The 23,225-nt window shown below is 36.3% G+C and overlaps 1 protein-coding gene across 1 annotated transcript in view; it reads left to right on the top strand.

Annotated features, from left to right (window-relative positions):
- The window catches only part of AK5 (adenylate kinase 5), a 93,466-nt gene that overhangs the window by 9,926 nt on the left and 60,315 nt on the right, over positions 1 to 23,225 (top strand). Inside the window, exon 5 of the mRNA XM_035538215.2 lies at positions 8,764 to 8,955. Coding sequence (XP_035394108.1) covers positions 8,764 to 8,955 — 192 coding nt within the window. The remainder of the gene's footprint in view (positions 1 to 8,763; positions 8,956 to 23,225) is intronic.

Raw genomic sequence — 23,225 nt, 5'->3', positions numbered from 1 at the left:
TCAGATTATTTACAGTAAACATGCTAGTATTTCTGAGCAACACGGAGATCCCTCAATGGGAAGTGCAATTGAGTTGTGGAGAATTCATTGATTAACTGTTGTGATAATTTGTGTAGGTCTGCAATTAAAGATGCTGTGTGTGTTTTCCACAGTTTAGAAATGCTATAGCTTTCTTGATAGCAGTGTGTAGAAGCCATTCATAATCTATAATGAGGAAGGAACAGAATTGGTCTCATTAGACAAAAGTGACAAGATGAGAAATAATTAGTTGAAATTTCAGCAAAGAAAATTTTGATTAAATAGTAAGACACTTTTTTAATTAGAAGACCTATTAAGCAATGGGACATCCTTCCGAAGAAAATGGTGAAATCCCACAAAATGCAAATAGTCAAATCACATTATTCAGTAATTAGTATGCCTTATTTTTACAAAGACATCCCCTGTAGAATACTGAAATGTGTTGATAAAAAGTTGTGAATAAAAATTGATTCTTATTATTGTTATCATCAGTTTTGACACAGACGCATACTTATTTTATGAAGGTCTCTTTACGACCTTTGCATGCTTATGTACGTGAAAACAACAGATATGTTTGTATGACACAAGCCATTATAAAGGTTACATTTAGGGGAACTGTCAAAAGATACACAGATAGACGAAGTAGGAGTTACTACTGATTTAACTTTTTTCCCTCATTGCATGATCCCTTTGCAGCTAATTGTTTTGATTACAAGGGTTCTAAAATGAAATTGTATCCTTTAGAACAGTGATTTTACATTATTATTTGTTCTATAAAGCAGCCTGAACACTTTCAGAATTTATGATGTACATTAAAATAATGATGGTAAATTAGTATATGGTTAAACAGAGTAAGTTTGCCTTCTCAGTTCTTTTGGCCATATAGGAAATAGAGTAGCTGTCAGTGGGAGGAATGAGCAGCAGGGACAAGGGTGACTATTCACTTATTCTTTCTCATTTGAGTATGTTGGGATGTGTATTCATCAGTAATCCTATGAAAGCTTGAAATAAGCAAAGAGGTATTCTTTTACAAATATCATTTTCCACTGTATAGCCTTTCTCCTTTGCCCTTGTTTACACAGACAGAAAAGATCTCCAAGAATATATGCAACAATACCAAAAATAAATTGCAGGGGAGAATGTGAAGGACAAGTTACTGCACTACATGGAACTAGAGACGAGTAATACAAGATACTGAGAGAGTAGCTAAGGCTCAAACAGAGACTGAACAAATGTAATGAGCATAGAAGGTCTATAAACAAAGCAGGCTGCCAAAACCTAACATAATTATCATTCAAGAGAGCACGTCTGGTCTTTATTAATCATAAGAAGTTTCTATTGTTATGTTACCCGTATGTTGTTCCATATATTTGTGGTCTAAGCCACACTGTCTCCCCATTTTCCACCAACGCATGTTGTGGACAGTGGATGCTAAAGAACTGAAAGGCAAAACATGAAGGGCATAACATCCGACTTGCTCCTGAGCACTATAATTCCTTGAACTCTATTTACCAAACTGTTTTGTATATATTATTACATTGATTTCACTAGTAAGAACTGTGCTGAGTTACTGTGAAGATAAACTAATTTATATTGGAAATGGCTTACCATATTAATAGCGAGCGGAAAAGAGGAAGGTCAGCTAAGGTGCCTGGTTTCTTTTGCAAGCACACATAGAGTCTGACTGTGCTGGGTCTGCAGACATCTTTGACAGAAACTATTTATGCTCAAATAATTCCTTCAGTTTTATGGCTGACAGCTGTTATTGAGACCTGACATTATTTGAGCTTTCGTTATCTCTTTGTTTTCTGAAAAAGTTAAATGAAAACTTATATGTCTGAACTCCAGTTACAATACTTGTCCTATATAATATCTAGTACAAAAATACACGATGGTAAAGAATTCTTGTTGAACTGCACTTGTAATTGCTATTGGTACTACCAGCACATTTTTATCCCGTTAACTAATCTAAAAGCTAAACTTTTCTCTGGGAAAAATGTTATTTTTAGATAAATGAGTCAAAACGAACCAACTTATGCTAACATTCCCAAATATACATATAGTTAAAAGATTATGATTCCTTTCTTATTATGTTGCCAGGCTCCCATTTGGCCAGTCAGTACTCCAAGTGTTGCTAGGCAGAACTGTATTAAAAACACATCGCATCCCAACAACTAAAGTGCCTAGGATAAACCAACCTATCATTTGCAATACTCACAGAAACACAGTATTTCTCTTCCTGCTCAGATCTAGAAACCAGAAGGAACAAACACTGCTTCCAAGCAATAATGTCAATCTGCAGTAAGTGGATGAAAAGCACTTTACACATCTGAGGAATTTTACATTTGAATTCAAGCATTATTTTTTCTATTTTATTGATTTTTTTTTTTACTATCACTGTTCCTATCATTCATTTACTTCAAGCAGGAAAGAAGTCTTCAGATGTCATCAGTGATGTTTTCAGATTTTCAGCAGTGCTTAGCAGCCAGCAGCAGCTCTGCCATACTTATACCAGTTTCATTTCTTAATGGTCAGTTACTCCTTTCAGCCTGTGAGACCTCATAGCCATGAGTATTGGAGAAGTTACCTAATTTTCTGTGAAATTCTTATCTGAGTCGAAACCAAGCCTGTATGTTTTTCTTTTAATTATACCTTCAAAGACTGAAGGATTTGGACTCGATGATCCTTGTGGGTCCCTTCCAACTCAAGATATTCTATGATTCTGTGAATATATAACGTATAACTTCTCTCACTGAAAGTCTTGGATTCTTGTCAGATTTTAATTCTTGCCAGAATCTGAGTCTCCCGTTTCTTAATTCCAGAAAGCAGAGTCAATACTGCCAACATTTATGATAGTGGTACTGTTCATAAAGCCTTGAAGTCACACGACTATGAGAATCTCAGCTCTCACTTTAAAACAAAGTTTCAAGTGCTCATGGTTATGAAGAAAAAAATGAAAACGTGAATTTTAATGGCTTAAAAGCAAACAGAACTTATGCTTTATGTATTTGTTCTAAATACCTGATAATTGCTGGATTTTGATCATTTTAAAATTTCTTCTGATTGGTAGTAGTCCTGATTTAATACTTTTTTATTTATTTATCTTTTCAGTTTGAGCCTAGACATATAGCAACCCTAAAGCAGACACTTCTAAGGTATCCATTATCTCAACTGAGTGCAAATACTAGAAAGGTGTTTAGATTCCAAGCACACTTTCGAAAATGCCAAGGAGAAAATGGTTTACTTACCATTAACCTGTCAGCTTGAAATTCAGCAAGTCACCTACGGTACCAGCATGCTCAAGCATGCTAAATCTCTTCCTCTCTGGTAGCACTGTAATGAAATGTCTCTGACTGGTGTATTGAACTCAAACGACTTGTGAAGAAGAAACGGCAGTTTGACTTTGTGTGTAATCTCTCACATGGTGATAAGTTTCTCTTGTCCCAGGAGAAACAATTTCTCACTTCAGTATTTACCAGTTAATTTCAATTACTGCTTTGTGGATTTTTTGCTTGTTTGTTTTTCCATTTTCAGTCATTCATGCATAAATTTCCTTCTGGTTTCAGTAATTTCTTCACCACCATTAACACCATTCATTTCAGTACAATAAGTAAGTAGAATTGAAGTTTGCTTAAAATATATTAATTGTGAGGTTTATTAACAGTGAAATGAAATGGGGAACAGGTAGAATTAATGAATACTCATTAATGAATATAATTTAATTCCTTGATAAACAGAAAATATTTTTGTAGAAATTATCTTAGAAATATTTTTGTGTTATATGGCCTTGGTGACAAGGCTATATTTGAAGATGTAAAATGTGAATTTAAATAACTGAAGTAGTAAATTTTGTCTGTTTAAAATTTCCTTAAGAATATTCATAAACGCACTACATGTACAAAGAATAACTAGTTCATCTCAGCTGTGATTCAAGTTTACTTTTTAACTCCCAGATATATTCCTTATGGAAATTACTGTGTAAAATAATTGTGCTGAAGTAAAACAGGCTGTGTAGAAGGGACGGTATAGGATGTTGGGAAGAGCCGACTTCTCCTCTCACAGCATCAGGAAAGTAGCACTATTCCTCCAAGTCTGATACCTAAACCTCCAAGCAGAAATGATGCCTGCTCAGTCCTCTCAAAAGCTTGACATAGGTGTTTGTGGCCAACACACCTATGGCAGTCCAACTGTCAAGCTCATGCTCAGCAAAGAGCTTCTCAGAGAAAATCTGCTTTGTCACTGGTCAAGAACGTGAGCTCCAGAACAGCTAATGAAAGGAATGAAACCCTTCTGTTAATTGCCTGAAGGGGAAAGAATCTGTCCTTTGCAATAGGCTTTTTTTCCAGTAAAGATGTTTTTTCCACATCATCATCTATACGTCTTCTTCATTTCAGTCTTTCTTCAATTTCTATCTCCCTTCCTCCAAATTTCCACTCTGTTGTCCCAGGCTGATAAGCCTCACAGGTATAGTCTGTGATAATGGATATATGTACCCAGTCATCTGTACGACGGGTAGGAGTGTACCATAACAGCAGGCTGCATTGCTGTGTTTCCTTTCATTCATTCTCTTTGGCCCTGTGAGCTTTAAATTGCTTTTTTAAAGTCAAGCCTGAACAGGAAGCCTTGTAGAATGGTCTTATCATTGTCTGTTTTACCTCCTGGTAGCTAAAACACTCTCTTGGGGAAAGCAAGCAATGATTCAAATTTCTGCTGGGTAAAATCGCATGTTTACTATTTTTCTGGGTAAAGGTTCTTCCCTACTAGCCAAATGAGCGCATTGTTGGTCCTTACCTCTCAGGAAGGGACCTAATATTCTGTATTCAGAAAGGATTAAGATGCCTGCTGAGCAGTTCTGAACCTGGGATCTACTTAAACCTTTCTTTGTAGCACTAACATTAGTATTTACAGCAAGGGATTCCTCTTGGTTAGCTTTCTTACACAGGGGAAATACTGCATTAGTCCTTCCTAAAGGCATCTGACTCTTAATCAATTACTAGAGGGCCTAATCACCTAGTCTGGGCAATTTGCTGCGAGCTTATTGTCAGGCAGTGTGAGTATGGTTCAAAAGCACTTACCACAAAAAATCCTATTTTCAGGATTCATTCTTTGACAATACAATACACGATTTTGGTCTTATAAAACAAGAAAAAAAATAAACTATTAAAACAGTATAGTAACCCAGCAGAGATGGAATTATAAAAATCAAATCAGTAATTACAAGGGAGAGCGCCCTTACAATGGACATAAACTAACTTGCTGGTAACCTTTACCAATTGGAATAAAATGCACTGTTGAATTAATGATGATTGTTCGTGAACTGTCAGTTAAGTTTTCTCATGAGTATCTAATGGAACATACCAGGAATTAAGAAACAAAGCATGTTCATCTTTTGCCTAATGAGGAATAACGACAGAGAGCGTAATCATCTAATTTATAGCAAACAACCACTCTACTCTCAGTAACAAGAGGAGATGTAGAACATATCCCCAGAGAGACAAGCATCTTTCTACTTACACTGCTTTACATCAGTAACACCACTTGAATGGACTTGAGCACTGACTTGAATGGAATTACTCTTTGTACTGCTTTAGGAAGGAGATTTAGACCCACAGATAGTAAGTTTTACTTACTAGTAAATACTATTCTAAAAGAATGAGAGGATTGAACATTTCCTACCCACCAGCGTTATTTTAAGTTGATGCCATATGTTTTTTGTCTCAGTTAAATTTCAGAAAGTTGTGAAAAACCAGAAACCTACCTGTTCCCATAGGCCAAGATTTTCCCTTCTGCCAAATCCCAATTAGTAAGTGGTTAAATTTGGTTCCCTTGGATGTGAATAAGACCCCCTACCTTCAACATAACAGAAGCGTGTTAAGAAAACTCAGCATGAAGGAATCCAGTTCTATCGGCGCTGGTTCCATACACAGAGAACCATTTCTATAAGCCGAGTCTAAGAAAAAAGCAGTTCCTAGTCATTAAAATCAACAACAGTTAATTCTGAGTTTAAAAAAATAAAATAAAATCTTGTTTTCAGATAAGTCATAAAAAATCATTTCCATTGCCAGAAAAAAAGCAACTTGTACTCATATTTACATAGCTAGCTAGCTATATCAGCACAGAAGTAACCTCAGACATGCATGCATTCACACAGGGCTGTTACATTCCACCATATTTATAAGCATGCTTTGCAGGTGGGTGCAGTTGAGGTAAATGGAAGCAGAATGTTTCATGAAATCAGGAATGAAATATCAATAGCATTTCAAGGGTTTATCCTGAAGGTTATAAATGCATGTAGGAAAATATCATAAGTGCTATTATATTTGTAGACCTGTGGATGTAGAAGAGATATTACCCTTTCATACATCTAAAACTAAGTAGAGATGTGTTTTTTAAATGGTTTCCAGCTACTTTCTGATGATGAAGAGTATTCTGTAGGTAGGAGAGGAGTTCATAGAGGCATCACATAATCATGAATCTCTTTTGTATTTCTACCTCAAATATGCTTGAATTACCTTTTCTTCCACTTCAGAAAACCTTTTGGACAATACTTCCTTTGAAACTAAGTTTCATGAACTACGACTTTTAAGCCATTGTTTTCAATGGCATTTTATTTCAGTGAATGAAATGTATTTCAAATTACAAAAGCTGGTGTCAGAATAAATAGCTTTAGTTCTTGAGATTCTGATACTGTCTTTTGTTACTGTTACTAGTCAAAAAAAAATAAGAACAACAATACTTAACTCCTGTAGAGACCTTTCCATTTTAAAAAGCAATAGGGAATACTTAAAAGCCTAATTAATTATTTTCTCACAGCATTTACTGTGTTGTACCTCGTTATCATCCTCATTTTACAATGAGAATCTTAAAGAATTCGGCCCAGGGTATGCTTTCCCTTTTTCTTAAAAAGGAACTGACTGGGGAAGCCCGCCCAGTTTGGTGGACCTAAGCAGGTGAGAAGCCCCACGCCTGGTGGGGTCACGGTGGCTTTCAGATCCTTCCCTTGCTGTGAGGCTGCACTTATTCAGCCACAGTTTCTTTAAAGAATTAAGACTGACCATGGAAAGGTGCAGTCTCGTGTCTGTGTCAAAGAGAAGGAAACCTTCCATTTGCTTCCTTCTCTTTTTTCTTTAGGGCTACTTATTTAACGGCAGATTTATTTATTTTAAGTACTCTGTGTCAGGTTTGATGCTATATGAAAAGTTATGTGATATGCTAAAGCTTAGGTTCTACTCTTGAGTATGTCTGGTATGACTTCACAGACCTAAGTATGTCGTGGATGGTAGTCCGGAAGATATTTGGGAGTGAGTATTGAGAGTGGGAAGAAGGCAGCTGCAGTTTGGAGCATCTGAAGATTTCTTACTATCTTTCTTCACAACTATTGGAATCAGCAGAAATGGAAATACTAAATAAAACAATTCACTCATATAAACTACTTTTGTTCTTTGCTTTTCTAGATCCCTGATTTACAGTTACAATTTCTGAATTTTTCTAATTCATGTTAGGAAGTTCCAATCAGCTGGATATTCACGCTGTGACATGAAACACCTCGCTCAGTCCTCTGCAATGTGCATCAGTCATTCCCTTTCATGAGATTGCGTTCCATGCCTAACAGGCTTTGAATTCTTTTGTATTCTCTTGTAGCAGTGGTTAAGAACTATGTCAAAATCTGGATTTCTTTACTACTGTATGCTCTTTAAACTCCCAATGTCTGATTTCTCATTATGTTTCTACTGCTAACGAAGCAACCCTCATTTAACAGAGCTACTTTTAATAAAGTCCACATTGCATGAAAGTCTAACACAAACTTATTTTCATAGTCTTTCACATGAATAATTATGTGCCTTAAAGCTATTATGTGGTAATAAGATTAACTGTCATAATTAATTCATCCCATGAAAGGACAAAATAACCCTGTCAATTAAAATAGGCTGAAAAGTGGGAGAATTATTCTGCTTTTATAAAGTTGTGGTACCTGTTTTGGATTTAAGAGAGAGAGGAGACAGCTTCTCTCCCACTGACAGTTATTAAAAAACAAACAAACAAACAACACCTTAGGTTACAAGGTTAGTTGTTTCAAAATCTAATGGAATTGAAAAATTACCAAAATTAGTATTTTGGGGTTTAGGTTGTAGTTTCTGTCCTCAGGTCTATAATCCTCTACAATGTGTATAAAACTAATTTAATTTTCTTTAAAATCTGGTTTTCTGTAATGATAAAGAGGCCACCATCCTACTTGCTAGTACTGCTTATCAGACTGTCCTTTACAGTTTGAAAATGGCCCTGCTTTTTAGCCACGTCCTACTTTCTCCATATCCTACTCTGCCAGTGCCCTACTTTGCAACCAAAGGCTAATAACCACCCCAAAACTGAAAAGTTTTATTCATTTCTTTTGACTTTAGAAGAACTTTTCTGTACTTAGACTGCCAGGGGAAAAGGCCAGAGTGTTTCAGGTTGTATTCCCCCAAATGACAGAAATCCAGCTACATGGAATTATTATTTATTTTATTTTATTTATTTTTAATTTAAAATTTTTAATTTATATTATCTATTTATTTTTAATCTATTTTTAATTTGTTTTACAGATTTGTCCACCTGTGAATTCCCCCCAAACAGAAATGATAGAAAATTAATTAAGTTCTACTTTATGCAAATGTTACATATCTGACTCTCATCTAGTAATGGCATTGCTGAGTCCTGTTGTGCTGAGCAGTCAGTCACAGAATTCTTAAATTGTTTTTTCCACAGATCTGTACCCCAGATTTGGTGGTGTTTCTGGCATGTTCCAATCAAAGGCTCAAAGAAAGGTTACTGAAGCGTGCTGAACAGCAAGGGAGACCTGATGATAACCTGAAAGCTACTCAAAGAAGACTAATGAATTTCAAGCAGAACGCCATCCCCCTGGTTAAATATTTCCAGGAAAAAGGGCTAATCATCACAGTAAGTCATTTAATATATACCTCTGAAAACTTAACTGTTGTTGTGGTTACATTTGGTTTCTTAGACCTTTTGTTTTAAGACAGGCTAGATGAGTCAAATTATGTTTTAGGTATTCATACACCATGTTTACTGGCAGCAAACTTACCTTTTGTCTGTAGTTACAAAGTGAAGATGTACTTTAGAGAATATGACATTCTTTATATTGTTCTGTACAAACCCAGAACATTTTTCAGTTGTTATACTAAAAAGATTGTGTGAGAGTCAAAGGGAGTGTGTGTGTAGGTATATATAAGTACGGACGAGCGATAATATTGACAAGGACTTAAACCATCTTCCCAACTGTCTATGTAAGTGCTTAATTGTGATGAATTCAATGAACAGTTGATAATGGCTGAATTACTGACAAGTTCTCAATTACAAATGGTGCCTGGCTGTAACAGTGTGCGGAACTTGGTACTACATATGGTACCAGAAGAGCACAGATGGCTTTTTGTTTCTTATGATAGCCTAAGTAACCAAGGTACGTTCTCTTCATGGCAAATAGGACTGATTCTATGTGGTGGACAGATTTATGCTGCACCAGAGCATCTTTATAATTGCAACATCATCTAATGGTGTTGGTAGTCCTAATAATGCAATTCAACACTTTTTGGAATTTCAAAATGAAATTCCCAAGAAATAATTGTTTTCTCCAGATAGTATCCGTTCTGTTTGAGGATTTTCATTAACTCTCTTTGGAAGGATAAGAGGACTGGAGTTCTTGGAAGTTGCTTTACATTATTGAGAAAGTATGTATTTTGTGACATTTCTATAGTCTTTTTGAATGCTCTTCCTACAGAAAGCCTTCTTAGTTCCTGAGGGAAGATGTGTCTTGCAGAGAAAGTGGCTGGGGCATCTGTCTAGAATTGGAAAGGAGGCCCTGTTGTTCGCATGTCTTATTAGAGCTGCTACAGTACTGCAGCTGTTTTTCCTTTGTTGCAAAAAGAAGGATGCAGTAGTAAAGCTGAGCCCATGGAGTTACTGGCAATTTGATGCCCAGAGGATAAGGAGATCCTTTTCTGTAGATGATAAGAATACATATGGCATACCTCATTTCCATAGGATTTAATTGCATATAGAAAATAGATTTCACAGACACGACTAGGTTGGAGGGAATAACTGAGATAAAGGAGTAGCTAGGAAAGAAGTAGTAAAAATTTATTAAGAAATGGATTAAGCATGCATACTCCAGAGCAAGTAAGCAATTAAAAATTCCTATAAAAGGGCATTTTTAAAAACACATGACCTTGAAACAGGGGAAACATATGCTAAGTCCACATATAAAGCTACACACTACTACAGCAAGTTGTAAACTTTAACATTAAAAAAACTTATTTTCTCATCAGTCGTCATTTGTTCTTTCACTTAGTTGTCAATTTATAGACTAGCATTATCTATTGAGTTTTGACATTCCTCTGACAACAGTTCGTTAACAGGTTCATTTTGTTGGAAATTATTTTGTCCAATGGGAAATCTAAGTATGTTTCTCCAACTTCCTGTACAATTCCTTTAATCAATGGAGATAACAGATGTTTCTTACTCTGCCTTATCTTTGCTCGCACTCAAAGATCCCCCTGCCTTCTTCACTGATGAACTTGAGCTTTCTTTTGTTTTTGAACAAAAAATAACAGTTTTTGATAGCCTTTCATCAGTGGAGAAGATAGTTTTCTCAAAGCCATAGGATCCAAGAACCACTGCAGTATTCATCACGTTTTCCTCCAGGTGGAAGTCATATATTTTCAACTTGCCTTTACTAGTACATATCTGTATAATATACATGTAATATTAACACTTCTACATACATTTGAAGCACTTGTGCACATTATTTCCCTACAGGAGGAGGAAGCAAGAAAGAAAATCACATTTATCCTGCTGATTATAATGTTGAACTTGGAAGGCACTGAAATATTATGTGGATGAGAGCAGTGTAAGATCCTGAACAACATAAAACAGAATGTCACTAGCCTAATTTCTGGAGGAATTAATCCTTAAGGCAAGGTCAGGCAAGGTTGATGTTGATCAGTGGGAAAACAGAAAGATTTTTTTTTTTAAGCCTCTACCTGCTCCTTATCACAGCTATTCAAAGCTCTGAATTTTAGACACTCCTACCCAGCATCACGATTCTACTCAGCGAAAAAAAAAAAGAGAACAATTTAGAGAGAATTATAACTCTAGGACTACAATTCAAATTTTAAGCATCTAGTTAAATATGTTGTTCTCCATCAATAAAAAGCCCAAAAGAGAGAAAAGAAAAATTTACTAAAATGTGACTACATGAGATTAATGAGCAGACATCTGACGTAATCATAGTCTGCTGTTAGACACTATATGAGCAGGCAAATAAAAATCTAAATTCCTAAAGACTATGAATTTCTCTTCTCCAACAGATATTTCACACTGTATTTGACGTATTTTGACTAAGTTAATAGAATTAAAAAAACACATTTGTCTTGTTTCAGATCTTTTTGCTTATGTTGCTTAGGTGTCTTTCTTTCCCTTCATCTCCCCACCCCACCCTTAGCCTTTGCTAGTGTTATACAGTATGTATCTTATATTTCTTTACTTCTTTGCTGCCTTCTACACCTTATTTTTACAGTCTGTGCATGGCATCGCTGCCCTCAGAGTCTGATCCTAGTTTCTGTTTTCAAGGAAAAAACGAGGGCACCACCTACAATACTTCTAAGAAACAGGAAGGTATAACTGTTCTTTCTGAAGAACTCCTTCTTTGGAATAATGAAGTTGTAATATCCAAGATTATGGACTGTTGTTCAAATTTAACAGATTGTAAACACCATTATAAATAAGAAAAAGAAGTAAATATATGATATTTTCATGAACACGTAAAATCTGTGTTTGAAATTCTGTTTAGCAATGTGTCGGTAAGTCTACCATCAAAACCTGACTTTACTAAGTCAAATGCCATTTCTGAAGATAACAAGACAATAGTAATAGATATCACAATATTGGACATGGAGTATGTAAATAGATGCATACATTGACATTTATTGAACCAGAAACTTCTTAAAAATCTTTTAATATTACATACTATCAAGACAATAGCTAAGTCACAAAATACCAGAGGAAAAAATGTTACTGTTAAATTAAATTTTAAAAGGGAGAAAATGCAATAGCCGAGATGATCTGCAAGTACTCTACTGTTTAGCAGGGGACTTCAGTTCTGAATACAGTTTAATTTATTCCTGTATTCTTCCTGCCACCTAGCAATTATTTAGATTAATATTTTAGAGTATTGTTTATTTGGTTTCAGGTGCTGACATGACAATTGGTATGTGTACACAGCCATGCCCCATAAACCAAGGCTACTACTGAGGTATGGCCATGAGTAGAGAACCCCAGAATAAAAGTGTCTGTGTCTATAAACTTCTAGACATTGATTGCCATTCCATTAAAAATACTTATGTGGTTCATACCATTCACCTATTAGAATAATTGCTAGGTACTTTGTTATGTTGGCTTCAGAATTTCTAGAGATGAAAATTCCATCACTGGAAGCAGTATGATATCATTTCACCTTCTAACACTGACTTATACGGGTTTCCCTCTGTTTTTTTAAAAGAAGTTAATAATGAAACAAATAAATAAATACAGAGAAAAAAAAATTAAAACCCTATGGAACTAGTGTGTTTTAATGCCTTTAATGTGGTTGCTGTCCAGACAGAGAGCTACTTTGATCTCAAAAAATGTGGTGTGATACAAATAATAAAAGGTTAATGCTCCTCCCCTCCACCTCTGGCACCCCAGCCTAGACAAACTCTATCTCAGGATAAAGCTGATTTGGGATAGCTAAAGGTCTAGTCTGGTATGTTATTGCTGTCTGGTTAGAACTTGCTTTTAAAGAAAATTACTATTACAAGAGTTTCTTAAGAATCAATTGAAAAAATAAGCTGAAAATGGTTTCTTTGTGTTAAAATACATTTCTCTTCTGGACTTTATATTGATGGTTCATCATTATTAGACCTACTGCTATGAACTACCTTAAGAACTCTAGGGGAAGGCTCAAAAAATCACATTCTTTGACCTTTGAATAAACTGCTATAATGGAAAATTTTCCTAACTAGAAAACTTTTTCATATACACCCCAACAGACATAATTCATCCTAATGCAGGGAAGTTTAGAGAACACAAAAATACATATGGTAAACCATAATGAACAAACCAGTCTAGCACTTCCATCTTGATATCCCTAAGTCTAAGTGACTAACAAAATCTCCCATAGAATGCAGCCTCTTTGTGTACAAGACATGGCTGTCCACTCAAGTGACTCAGTTAAGTTTGCAGCCCTAAGGAGGGGCTCTATTCTAGAGAGAAGGGAATTCAGAGGACAGCAGACAGAACCCCCTCGCACTCCCCCACCCCAAGATCACTTTCTTTGAACACCTGCTATGAAAAATGCCAGATGTACCCTTTTTACTGCTAATTTAGTGCATAAAATGCATGTAAAAATGATGGGTACTTACTTTTATAAAATTAGGCCAGTGGTAGCAATCAGTCATGTTGAGTAAAGTAATAACTTTGGCCATGTTGTGGTCACTACCATTGTGATTTTATCAGCGGAAAAAAGGAAGACAGCAAGATAATGTGAAGTGTTTAGAATATGTATCTCCAAATAACCTTTATTTTAGAAACTAGTGATCTGTATCAAAGCAAAGCTAATTGTGGGAAGATGGTAGGATAGGGGAGAAGTTGGGTAAAAAGGAAAAGCAATCCAACTTGAAGTCTCTACTTTGCCTTGTTCGGATATGCACTTTAAATCTCTGCTGTTCCCACCCCAGTGATACCCATCACACAGCTCCTGGTTATTTTGAGAAGGATGTTTAAGTCTTTACTTTATCTGGACTTTTATCTGGTACACATATATCTGTATATATTATAATATTATTATTTATGATAATTCTGTGTAAGCATAGTACTTCAGTGTCAACCTTGTTATGTTGTGTGTGTGTGTGTTCTAAAAAAAGAAGAAAAATACAAGACTGGCTTTAGTGAGACAGAAGTGCTAAACATTAAGAGAAGGCTGTGGGCCTTATTTAAACAGTCAGGACAGGATAGCATCCAGTGGCATAAAATGCTGATTTCATCCATGTCTTCATTGTCTCACTTGTCTGTTTAGGGAATCTACCATGCCTATGAAAAACATTAAAATGACTTTCAGATTAGTCAGAGAAATGAAGAGAAACCAGAAAAAGCAGCTGAAGCTGTTTTTTTTTAAGTACAAATGTAGAAGTTAAATAGTTGCGGGTGAAGGAAATAGCTTATATAGCTGTCTGTCCTCATTAGCATCAAACAAGCCTAATGGCTGTCAACTGTCACAGAAAAAATTCCCCATGGAACAGCATTATATAAATTTTTCTCTTGATTTGTTTATAAAAAGATTTTTGCTACAGCATTGCACGCTGACATGAGCTTTAGCTACAGGCTGAGACTTACCAATACACTGATGAAAGTATCAGTCATAATCCGTTTCTAAAGTCTCTGTGCTATCATATATCTGTACAACGTGAGGTTTTGGTTTGGTCTTTTTTGTTGTTTTGCTTCTTTCTTTCTTTAGCTCTGAATGCTGAGTTCAAAGGACTTTCAATTACGCATTCCCCTTTAATTGCCCCTCTTCTCTCTGAGAAAAGTGGGTCCTGCAGTCCTGCCAGCAACTCTCAGGGTCAATCCAGATCTTATCGATAGCAAATGGTAAGCAAAGGCATGATCTGAACCTCCACCCAGCTCTGTGAATCTTCTCCTCAGTGAAGGCACTTGCGTCTCTTTTGTCAAAAAGCAGGCTGACTCGCTGCTCTCATTTCTGTGGTAGTGGTGCTTGCTCTCATCCATGCAGTTTTGCATTAAATAATCCTTAAACAGTAAAGTAAAAATAAAATTCCCACACTCCCTTCCCTGAAATATTTCCAGGAATAGAGACTGTTAGCCACCACCTCCCCCGCATGCTCTCACTTCTCCACCAGAGGCTCAGGATCTCATTTATATGCCATTTTATATGCCATCTGATGCCTTGTATCTTGCATTTTTGGCAGTAAAGTAATACAAATTTGGCAGGGATAGTTTCACTTGAACCTAGCCTTGTCCGTATCCAAGATTAACCATTCTCCCCACAAGTCATAAATGTGAGTTTGAAGTTGCTGTGCTTTGTAGAGGGCACTGAGTTGAGGTGTCCCACTGATTGTCTACAAATATATTCTCAATTATCTCTCAATTGTTTTAACAATACAGCAGTCGTGAGTGCAGTCTTGCAGGAACATGTTAGATGGGCTTTCAACATGACTGCAACACTGGCTTTTCAGGGTACTTCTGGTTTCTTGGGCACAATCACCTGGGGGTGGGAAAAAGAAATCAGATAGTTCTGAGTGTTAGCAGGAGCCAAACTTCACAATGTTTAAGGAACTTTTCAAATCAAACAAAGAACACAGGCAGCTCTTTGTGGGACCCTTGAGATCATAGGTTTTGTTTGTAATTTGGGAGTTTTCCGGTGTTTTGCTGCATAGTTCCCAAATCTTTATCTGGCTCCATGAATGCATATGCTTCTATATTCCCAGGAAACATTTCTATGCAGGGAAAATGAGATGTGGGACGGAAAGAATTACAATCACTTTCATTTTTATTTTTTTGCTGATTCAGAGCAATGAAACAGAAGTTGAAGTTTGGAACAGGTAATCAGATCTCAGCATACACAGACAGTCACCTAGCTGTCATTGCAAATTAAGGGCCTGTGTGTTTCTCCTATGTCTGGTAGCTCTTTTGCAGAAAAAACAGGACACAAGCGCAAGCCTCTCTCCATAACCGTTTTCCGTGGAACTGCTGAACTAGAGCATGATTACGCATGCTGTCATCACTGCTGGGTTTTACATTTTGTCTCAGCACTCTTCAGGTATTACTACTTTGTGAGATATTTGAAGAACATACCAAAGAACATATATAAATGAAATGTATGTACAAATGTGCCTAAGCAAACCATTTATAAACATATGCACTTTCTGTATGGGAGAAACGAGTCATTTGTGCATATGTGGAAGCATGTGCACCATATACACTTCCGAAGCTTCAAAATATTTTCAGCCTCTGATTACATGATTTATGTCAGCAAGTTCAGTATACCAGAAACACTAATGTCTGCCAGAGAATGACCAAGCTTGGAAACTTGCCATCTGTGTATGCTCAAGTGTGCAGAAAAACCTGGAGGGTGGAAATTCTTTGCTGAGGGGCACAGCATTGGTGCAGCACTCTGTTCTTTTCTAACTTTGGAAGCATAATGATTAAATAAATACACGCTTTCTGAAATCTTGCCCTGCACCCTGTGACCCCTGGTAGCTTCAGTGAAGTAGACTTTGAAAAAAAGAAATAAACTTTGAAAAGTCTGTCTCCAGAGTTAGCTGTGGTCCAGACTGATTTAGGAACACAAAACAGAGAGAGGGAATGCTTTTTTTTGATAGCCACGCTGCCCCAGATTTTATCCATTTCTGGCACTGTGAAAGCTGATACGTTTAAAATTAACTGGGTTGTTTTTACAGATGTAGATGCAGAGAAATGAACTGTAAGAGATATTTAAAATATCATGCTCTATATATTCTTCAAGTCATTTTAAACCGTTCATCTTAAGGTAATTAAACTGTGTCCTTTGGGTGAATATTTGCTTCTAATTTCCTGTTTGTAGTTAAAATGAAGCTTAAAGAAGATCAATTTTTCATATTTAGAGGAGCCTCATATTAAGAAATCAGCTTGGAAAAAGTACTTCGTCTCTGGGAAGTCCTTTTGCATTGGATCAGGAATACCTGGCATCCGTGAGCAAATTTTCCTATATTAAAATGCATCTAATTTTGTGATGGTCCTGCAGAAGATCCAAAGCTCCATTTCAGCCACGCTTTTCTGTAAATGTTAAAATACCACTTTATTACCAAAAGTTCAATTAGTGATTTTGAGCTCCGATTACCACTGGTGGATCTTCCCTGTGAAAAATTTATATTCAACGAATTCCCAATTTTATGGCAAAACCCTTTTGCTGACATTTGATTGATGGAAGAATTTTGGATATCAGCTTAGGAGAGTTGCTACACCTACAAGAGTCCTCTCCCTAACAAGCTCTCACTCTCACAGTCCTGTTATAATGTAACTGCATTAGCTGGCTTGAGCCCTACAATTCTGGTGTTTAACTTCTTTATTTCCTGAATCATAAGTTGGTAGCATTAGCTTCTGTGAAATATTTTTATTTATTTATGCACTAGGCAACTATTTGTTCTGATATCAACCATAGTCAGTTTGGATTCAAATGGGTGAAATGAAACTGAGTTGACAGATAATATCATCCTATGATTGTTCCAGCATCTGCTCATGTTCCTCCTTTCCTGTAGATTCACTACATGAAAAAGAGAGGAGACGTGAAAGATTTCCCTTTCTTGTCTTCCATATATCATAAAGATAAACTTATTAATAGTTGTGAATGCTCAGATACTGTAATGATGGCAGCCATTGAGGTATCAAAATGGAGGAGAAGCTCAGACTATCAACAGAAAGTCTGATACAGTTATTTTCTGGACCACTGTGCCATTTTTCTCTAGCATTCTGGAGTCTTATTTCAGCATTTAGGTTCAGCAAAAGACATGGTTAGATGCAGCTGCAGTGATGGTGAAGAACTGAGAAAGCTGAAAAGCTACTCCTCTGTTATCTGAATCAGGGAACACAACACACTAGGCAGGACTAGTGTCAGAACTGTAGCCTTCCCCTAATACATCTTCCCCTGTGCAGAAGATTCTTTTGAATGCTTCCTCTTTCAAGGATTTTTTTTAATTTTTTTTTCTAATGCGACTGAGGAACAACTACCAAACAGTACATTCAAGAACTGTTTGAAATACTTCAGAATTAGGAAACACTGCTATTGCGTTAACTCAGCACTTCATTGAAGTAACATATCCCGCTTCCTAAATTCACTGATACCTACATCAGGTAACCACCAATACGGCTGTTTTGCTCCTGGTAACTGCAGTTACATCATTTAAAGTTAGCACCTACATCTCTGCACAGCATTGCCTTGTGTCACATAGACATTAGCTAAATTTCTTGGCAAAGAATCTCTTGTGAGTACTACAACTAAGCATATGTTTCCTTTATACTCCAGCACAATTATCATCCTTCCTATTCCCTGAGTTAGCATTTGTACCATCCCATGTGAACATGACTGAAATTTGTTTCTTTAATGGCCAGTGAATAGAACTATCTGTTCACTTTGTTGTCACCATGCCAAATTCTGCAATTCAGTAGTGTACTTAAATAATAAAATGGGAAGACAAACCTCACAAAACATCACTGGAGCACTGCAATCACAGTTATCATTGTAATATTTTGTGAAGGAAGAACCGTTGTTTCCATTCGTGATGGTTAATCTCTTCTTGCACCAATAACTCAACAACACGGTCATTCATGCCAGCCATGACGTAGCAAATAGAGATCTGAATGTGTAAAATGTGGCATCTTTTCACTGTAACCTGTTATGATCGGTCTGTTATATATCAGGAATTTTTCATACATATATTAGCCCTTGATCCATTTTGTTAAAAATATTTTTTAGGCAGATCTTAACATATTTTCTTTATGTCCTCCACTGAATTTCTCCTCCCGCTTTTGACCACAATGTCAAACCAGCACTGCAAAATTCTCAGCCCTACTTAACGTCTCAGGTCTTCTCCTGCATTCTACCATCCATTGTGTTTTGGTAATAATACACTTTTTGTAATGCCTATGTCATCTCCCTCCCCTACCACTGCAAGATGACAATTAGGCAATTTAAAAATACTCTTTTCACTAGTTTCCTGTTGTGTCCCGCCTTCTGTGCTCCTTTGGTCTTCTCTACTTGAAAAGAACAGACTTGCGTATAAGTGCAGAGTCCTGACAGAAAGGGATCTCAGAATGTGGGCAATACAGGTTTTTATTCAAGTTGCTTATTAAATTTATCACTCTATAACACTGAAAAAAGTTTCAGTAATACTTTTTGTATTCCAAGTCTTATCCCACAAATTTTGCTATATAGATTCTACCTATTTCACTTATACCCGGAACAGCTCATTTCTGTGTTTGTGTTTTGTTTTGTTTAGAACATTATCACAGTTCTTTGCTCTCCTTCAGGCTACATCTGCTGTAATGGCTATTAAAGGTTTTGTGGGTACTTCAGCTTCCATCTCTGCCCCTGTTCGTGGGGTACAAGACACATATGAGTTCCATTCCTGTACTGTGAACAGAATCTTTTCTTCATCTATGTAATTCGTGTTCTCTCATATCTCTTGTACTTTAGAAAGAGGGCCAGGAGCTGTGTGAATTCTGAAATCAGTTTGGTTTTGGTTCTGAGAACTGTTCGTTATACCCTTGAACTACAGGCAGGAGACCACCCCTTAGAAAATCCCTACATTTAATACAGAATAACTTAAACAGATCTGGATATTCTCTCACAGTTTAGGTTAGGACTTGGTAACAGAAACCATGTCAGTATTTCTTGGAAAGATGTCTCTACTCAAACCCTTAGCTTTACAATTAGCTGTGATAGCAATAACTTCCAAGGGAATTTGATAGCTTCTTGTTAAGGATGCACAACAGTTTGTTATAACCCCATTCTGATAACATATTTTGCAAATATTAATTATTATTTGAGTTACAAGCAAATTATGCTTGCTCTTTCTACAATGAGCAAAGTTCAAGCAAAATTATAAAATTCCTTTTTTTCCCCATGAATTGCACAAGCATGGTGAACTTTGCTGATATAAAAAAACAATAAAAATAAATGTGCCCTAGAAAAAGATTTACTAGAAAATGACAAATATTTGAGGCTTGAAACTAGACCTAAATCTAATCTTCATCTAGTGCATGATTTGGCTTGAGGATAAAAAAGGACAAATAAAGAAGCCTTAAGTAGGGATAGAAGCTTGCAATAACAAGTTTTTCACTGGAATAAGGATGGGACATAAGTATGTAGAGAGTCACTCTCTACCTCAGTGATTATTTATGATTTATGTATTTACAAAAGCAATGTAGCTCTGAGAGGAGAGTATGCAGGAAACCTGCAAAATAAATCATAGGCAAGTGTCCAAGATCCTCACTATATGAGGCAAAAGAGTGCTTGAGTTCACATCAGTCAATCTGTTAAAAATTAGCTGGTGTGAAAAATCAATTACTTGCACAGCCAATGTATATAAAGGGGCTCTCCCTACAATCTTGCTTTCCACACTGGAAGAAGGGGGATTTTGACAACATCCCAAGACCCAGAGGAGGGCTATTAATGGAAGTGGGAATGAGTTTGTTCAGTGTAGACTGGGAACACAGACTTTCCTTTGACAGGGGATTTGTAATTAGTCAGTCCCTCTACCCCCGGTGTAATTTTAATACAGGGTAAGCTCTACAAATAATTACAATCTGCCTCTAAGTGCTTTATCCTCTTTTACAGTATAGACTAGTCTCAGCACCACTGGAATCAGATGAGAGCCTTCTGGAAGCTCGAACAGTGACTTTCAAAAATAACTGGGAGCTAGATCGCTACAGCCCAAGCTAAAAAAAAACTTGTACACTTTCCTCCGTGGCAGTAATGATCATATGGGATGCAGTCACCAATTCGTCCCTGCAGCAATGCCTTCCCAAAGCACTTGAACACCTACGTGTAACTATCTGACACTTCCCACACCACCCTCCCCCAGGAAAAGACAATGAACTTCTGTTATAAATTTCACTGCTACACGAGGTTAATTGCACAAAGATACCCTTCTACTTGAATTTATTTTCTTTTGGAAAATAACTCAAATATGCAACAGCTTTGTTGTAGAACACCATGTTTTCAGTGTGTTGTTTACTCTGTAGATCGAATGCAGTGGTATGCTTTACACTGAAAATTTGTATTTAACAAAAGGGGCTTATGAAATGATGATAATTAGAAAAGTCCCAAGCAGAAAGACTAAAACCAGGGGAACTTCTCTCTCTCGTGGTATTTGAGCCAGGGACAAATATCACAAATGTTATTTTCAGAATTAAGTACAGTTGTCAGAACCTATTTTTCGTAACTTATTTACTGACTTGTAATTTCATAAGTCCAAAAAAAAAAAAGAGAGAGAGAGAGAATGAAACCAACTAGTAGTCTGATTTTAGAAGCTCCATGTTGCTCTTATGAAAAACAAGCGATGAAAACTCAGAGGACTCTATTCACATCATCTCCCACAGATTCAAGGTGCTGCAACACACTTCAGAATTGCTGACTGGAAGGCTTTTACTGCATAGCTACGTACATAAAGAAATTCACAGTAAAAGCAAAGAATTTTAATTCAACAACTGCCTGTTAGTGCAGGTGCTGGGATCATAAGCATCTGCCAATGCTCTGTTTTAAGAAAGAAGTGGCTAGATTGCCTCAGTTTTGTGGTATCACTGCTGGCTTGTTCAGGCATCGGTTTTTCACTGTATACGTTTGAGACCAGATCACTGTTTACAACTCTGCTATGGAGAGCTGGGAGCCTCGATCCCACTAATTGAAAGCTGAAGCAAAATAAATGCTGGCTAAAATTTAAATATCCAAGTTTTACATAGGCACATATACTGTGTTACTTCCAGTCATTTAAATCAACACTGGATATTACTCTAGAAATCAAACTTAGAGCTCAAAAGAGCAGTAGTGAGTTTTATGCACACACTACTGGCAAGATATTTTTTGTCTACATTACCCCAAAAGGACAGGTTAAGTGATTTTAGTCCTCCTTTCCAACCTTAAAATTTATTAATCTAAGTTCTTTTTCTGAAAGCCTGCTTCTGCATACTTAGGGCTGCTCATTTCATACAGTTGTCAATACTTTTCTTGAAGGCAATACAATAATCCTAAAGCTTGTTTGCCTCCTTTTATTTGTGGATTTTTTGTGTCAACTATTTGCAAGTAAATATAAAATAATGCAAAATTGTATCAGTTTATAATGGCAGGGATCAGTACTATCATCTCACCCATGAATCTATGACGGGCTTTTGAAGCTCTCTGTTCAACAATTGATACAACATGAACATCTAACCCTTATTCATTTGCAACAACACACTTCTAAGAAGGGCAAATGAGGAAAATGTATCACCTTACACTCTTATTATTTATGAGTCAAATGTTTTGTGTCATAGAAACAAAGACTGAGGAAAAGTCAAAAGAGAAAGTGGCACACTTTACAAGCGAATGTTTCTTCTTTCATTCTTTTACATTCCTGTTTTGCTTCAGTTGATCCTTCAGCTGTTTGCAGTAATATTTAGTAAAACAGCATCTTTTTGAGATGGATTACGCATTCAGGACAAAACAATAATAATAAAATGTGATGTATGCAGTTCCTATTCTATGTTTGTCATATAAAAAAAAATGATACAGAACAATTTGTTTTCATCAGTGCAATTCCAGAAAGACAAAATGAAACGTGCATGTCCTCAAAAATACATAAAATTGATCTTGTGCTTTCCCACTGTTGTCAAAAGGAGTTTTGTCACTAATTTTGTTCTGAGCAAATCTAGTCACCGGGTGGCCAAAAATACCGTCTACAGATGAGCACCGAAATATGTCATTTAAGCCTCATAATATGTTCATAATACAGAGGTACAGACAGGGAAGAAATAATTGATTTGTGTTACCTGAATGTTTCCAGTAATTGGAAACATCCTTTGGATGGGGATGCCATTCTCACTCAGAGGATAATATGCCCATCCTGCTGTCAGTTTTAGGTTTTCTGTTCTATCTGAATTTTCTGAAGGAGAAAATAATAGGAAAAAAAGTTGTGTAGAAACATGTAATAAAGGAAGGCAGCCAGAAACAAAACCTCGGCAAAGCCTGAAGACATTTCATCACAGGATGTGACAATTTTCCTCTCTAACAGGCTAAAGTTGGATATTGTTACAAGTACAGAGAACTATTGTTTCAACTTTACATTTTGAAAACTAGTTTTAAGAACTAGTATCTAAACTAGCTTGAAGACTCTGAAAATCTTGTCTTTGCTCTACAAATTATCACAAGTTTACTTTCAGAGTGAGTCAAGTATTGATGCTGCTTAGATATTCATTGGAGAGTGCTGTGGCCATTAGAATGAAAAAGTAATTTACAATGTTTGATATAATATTCAATATAAAAAGTTATGAGATGTAGTAATATTTATTATATGCAAAAGGAGGGAACTGGAATTGTATTAATGATTACTAATTATTGCAGTAGGATATTGCTGGTGAGACCCACT

Source organism: Cygnus atratus, chromosome 8 (genome assembly GCF_013377495.2).
Source record: "Cygnus atratus isolate AKBS03 ecotype Queensland, Australia chromosome 8, CAtr_DNAZoo_HiC_assembly, whole genome shotgun sequence".
NCBI classification, from domain to species: domain Eukaryota; kingdom Metazoa; phylum Chordata; class Aves; order Anseriformes; family Anatidae; genus Cygnus; species Cygnus atratus.
Note: the sequence above shows the minus strand (reverse complement) of the source record. Positions and strands in the feature narration are given on the sequence as shown.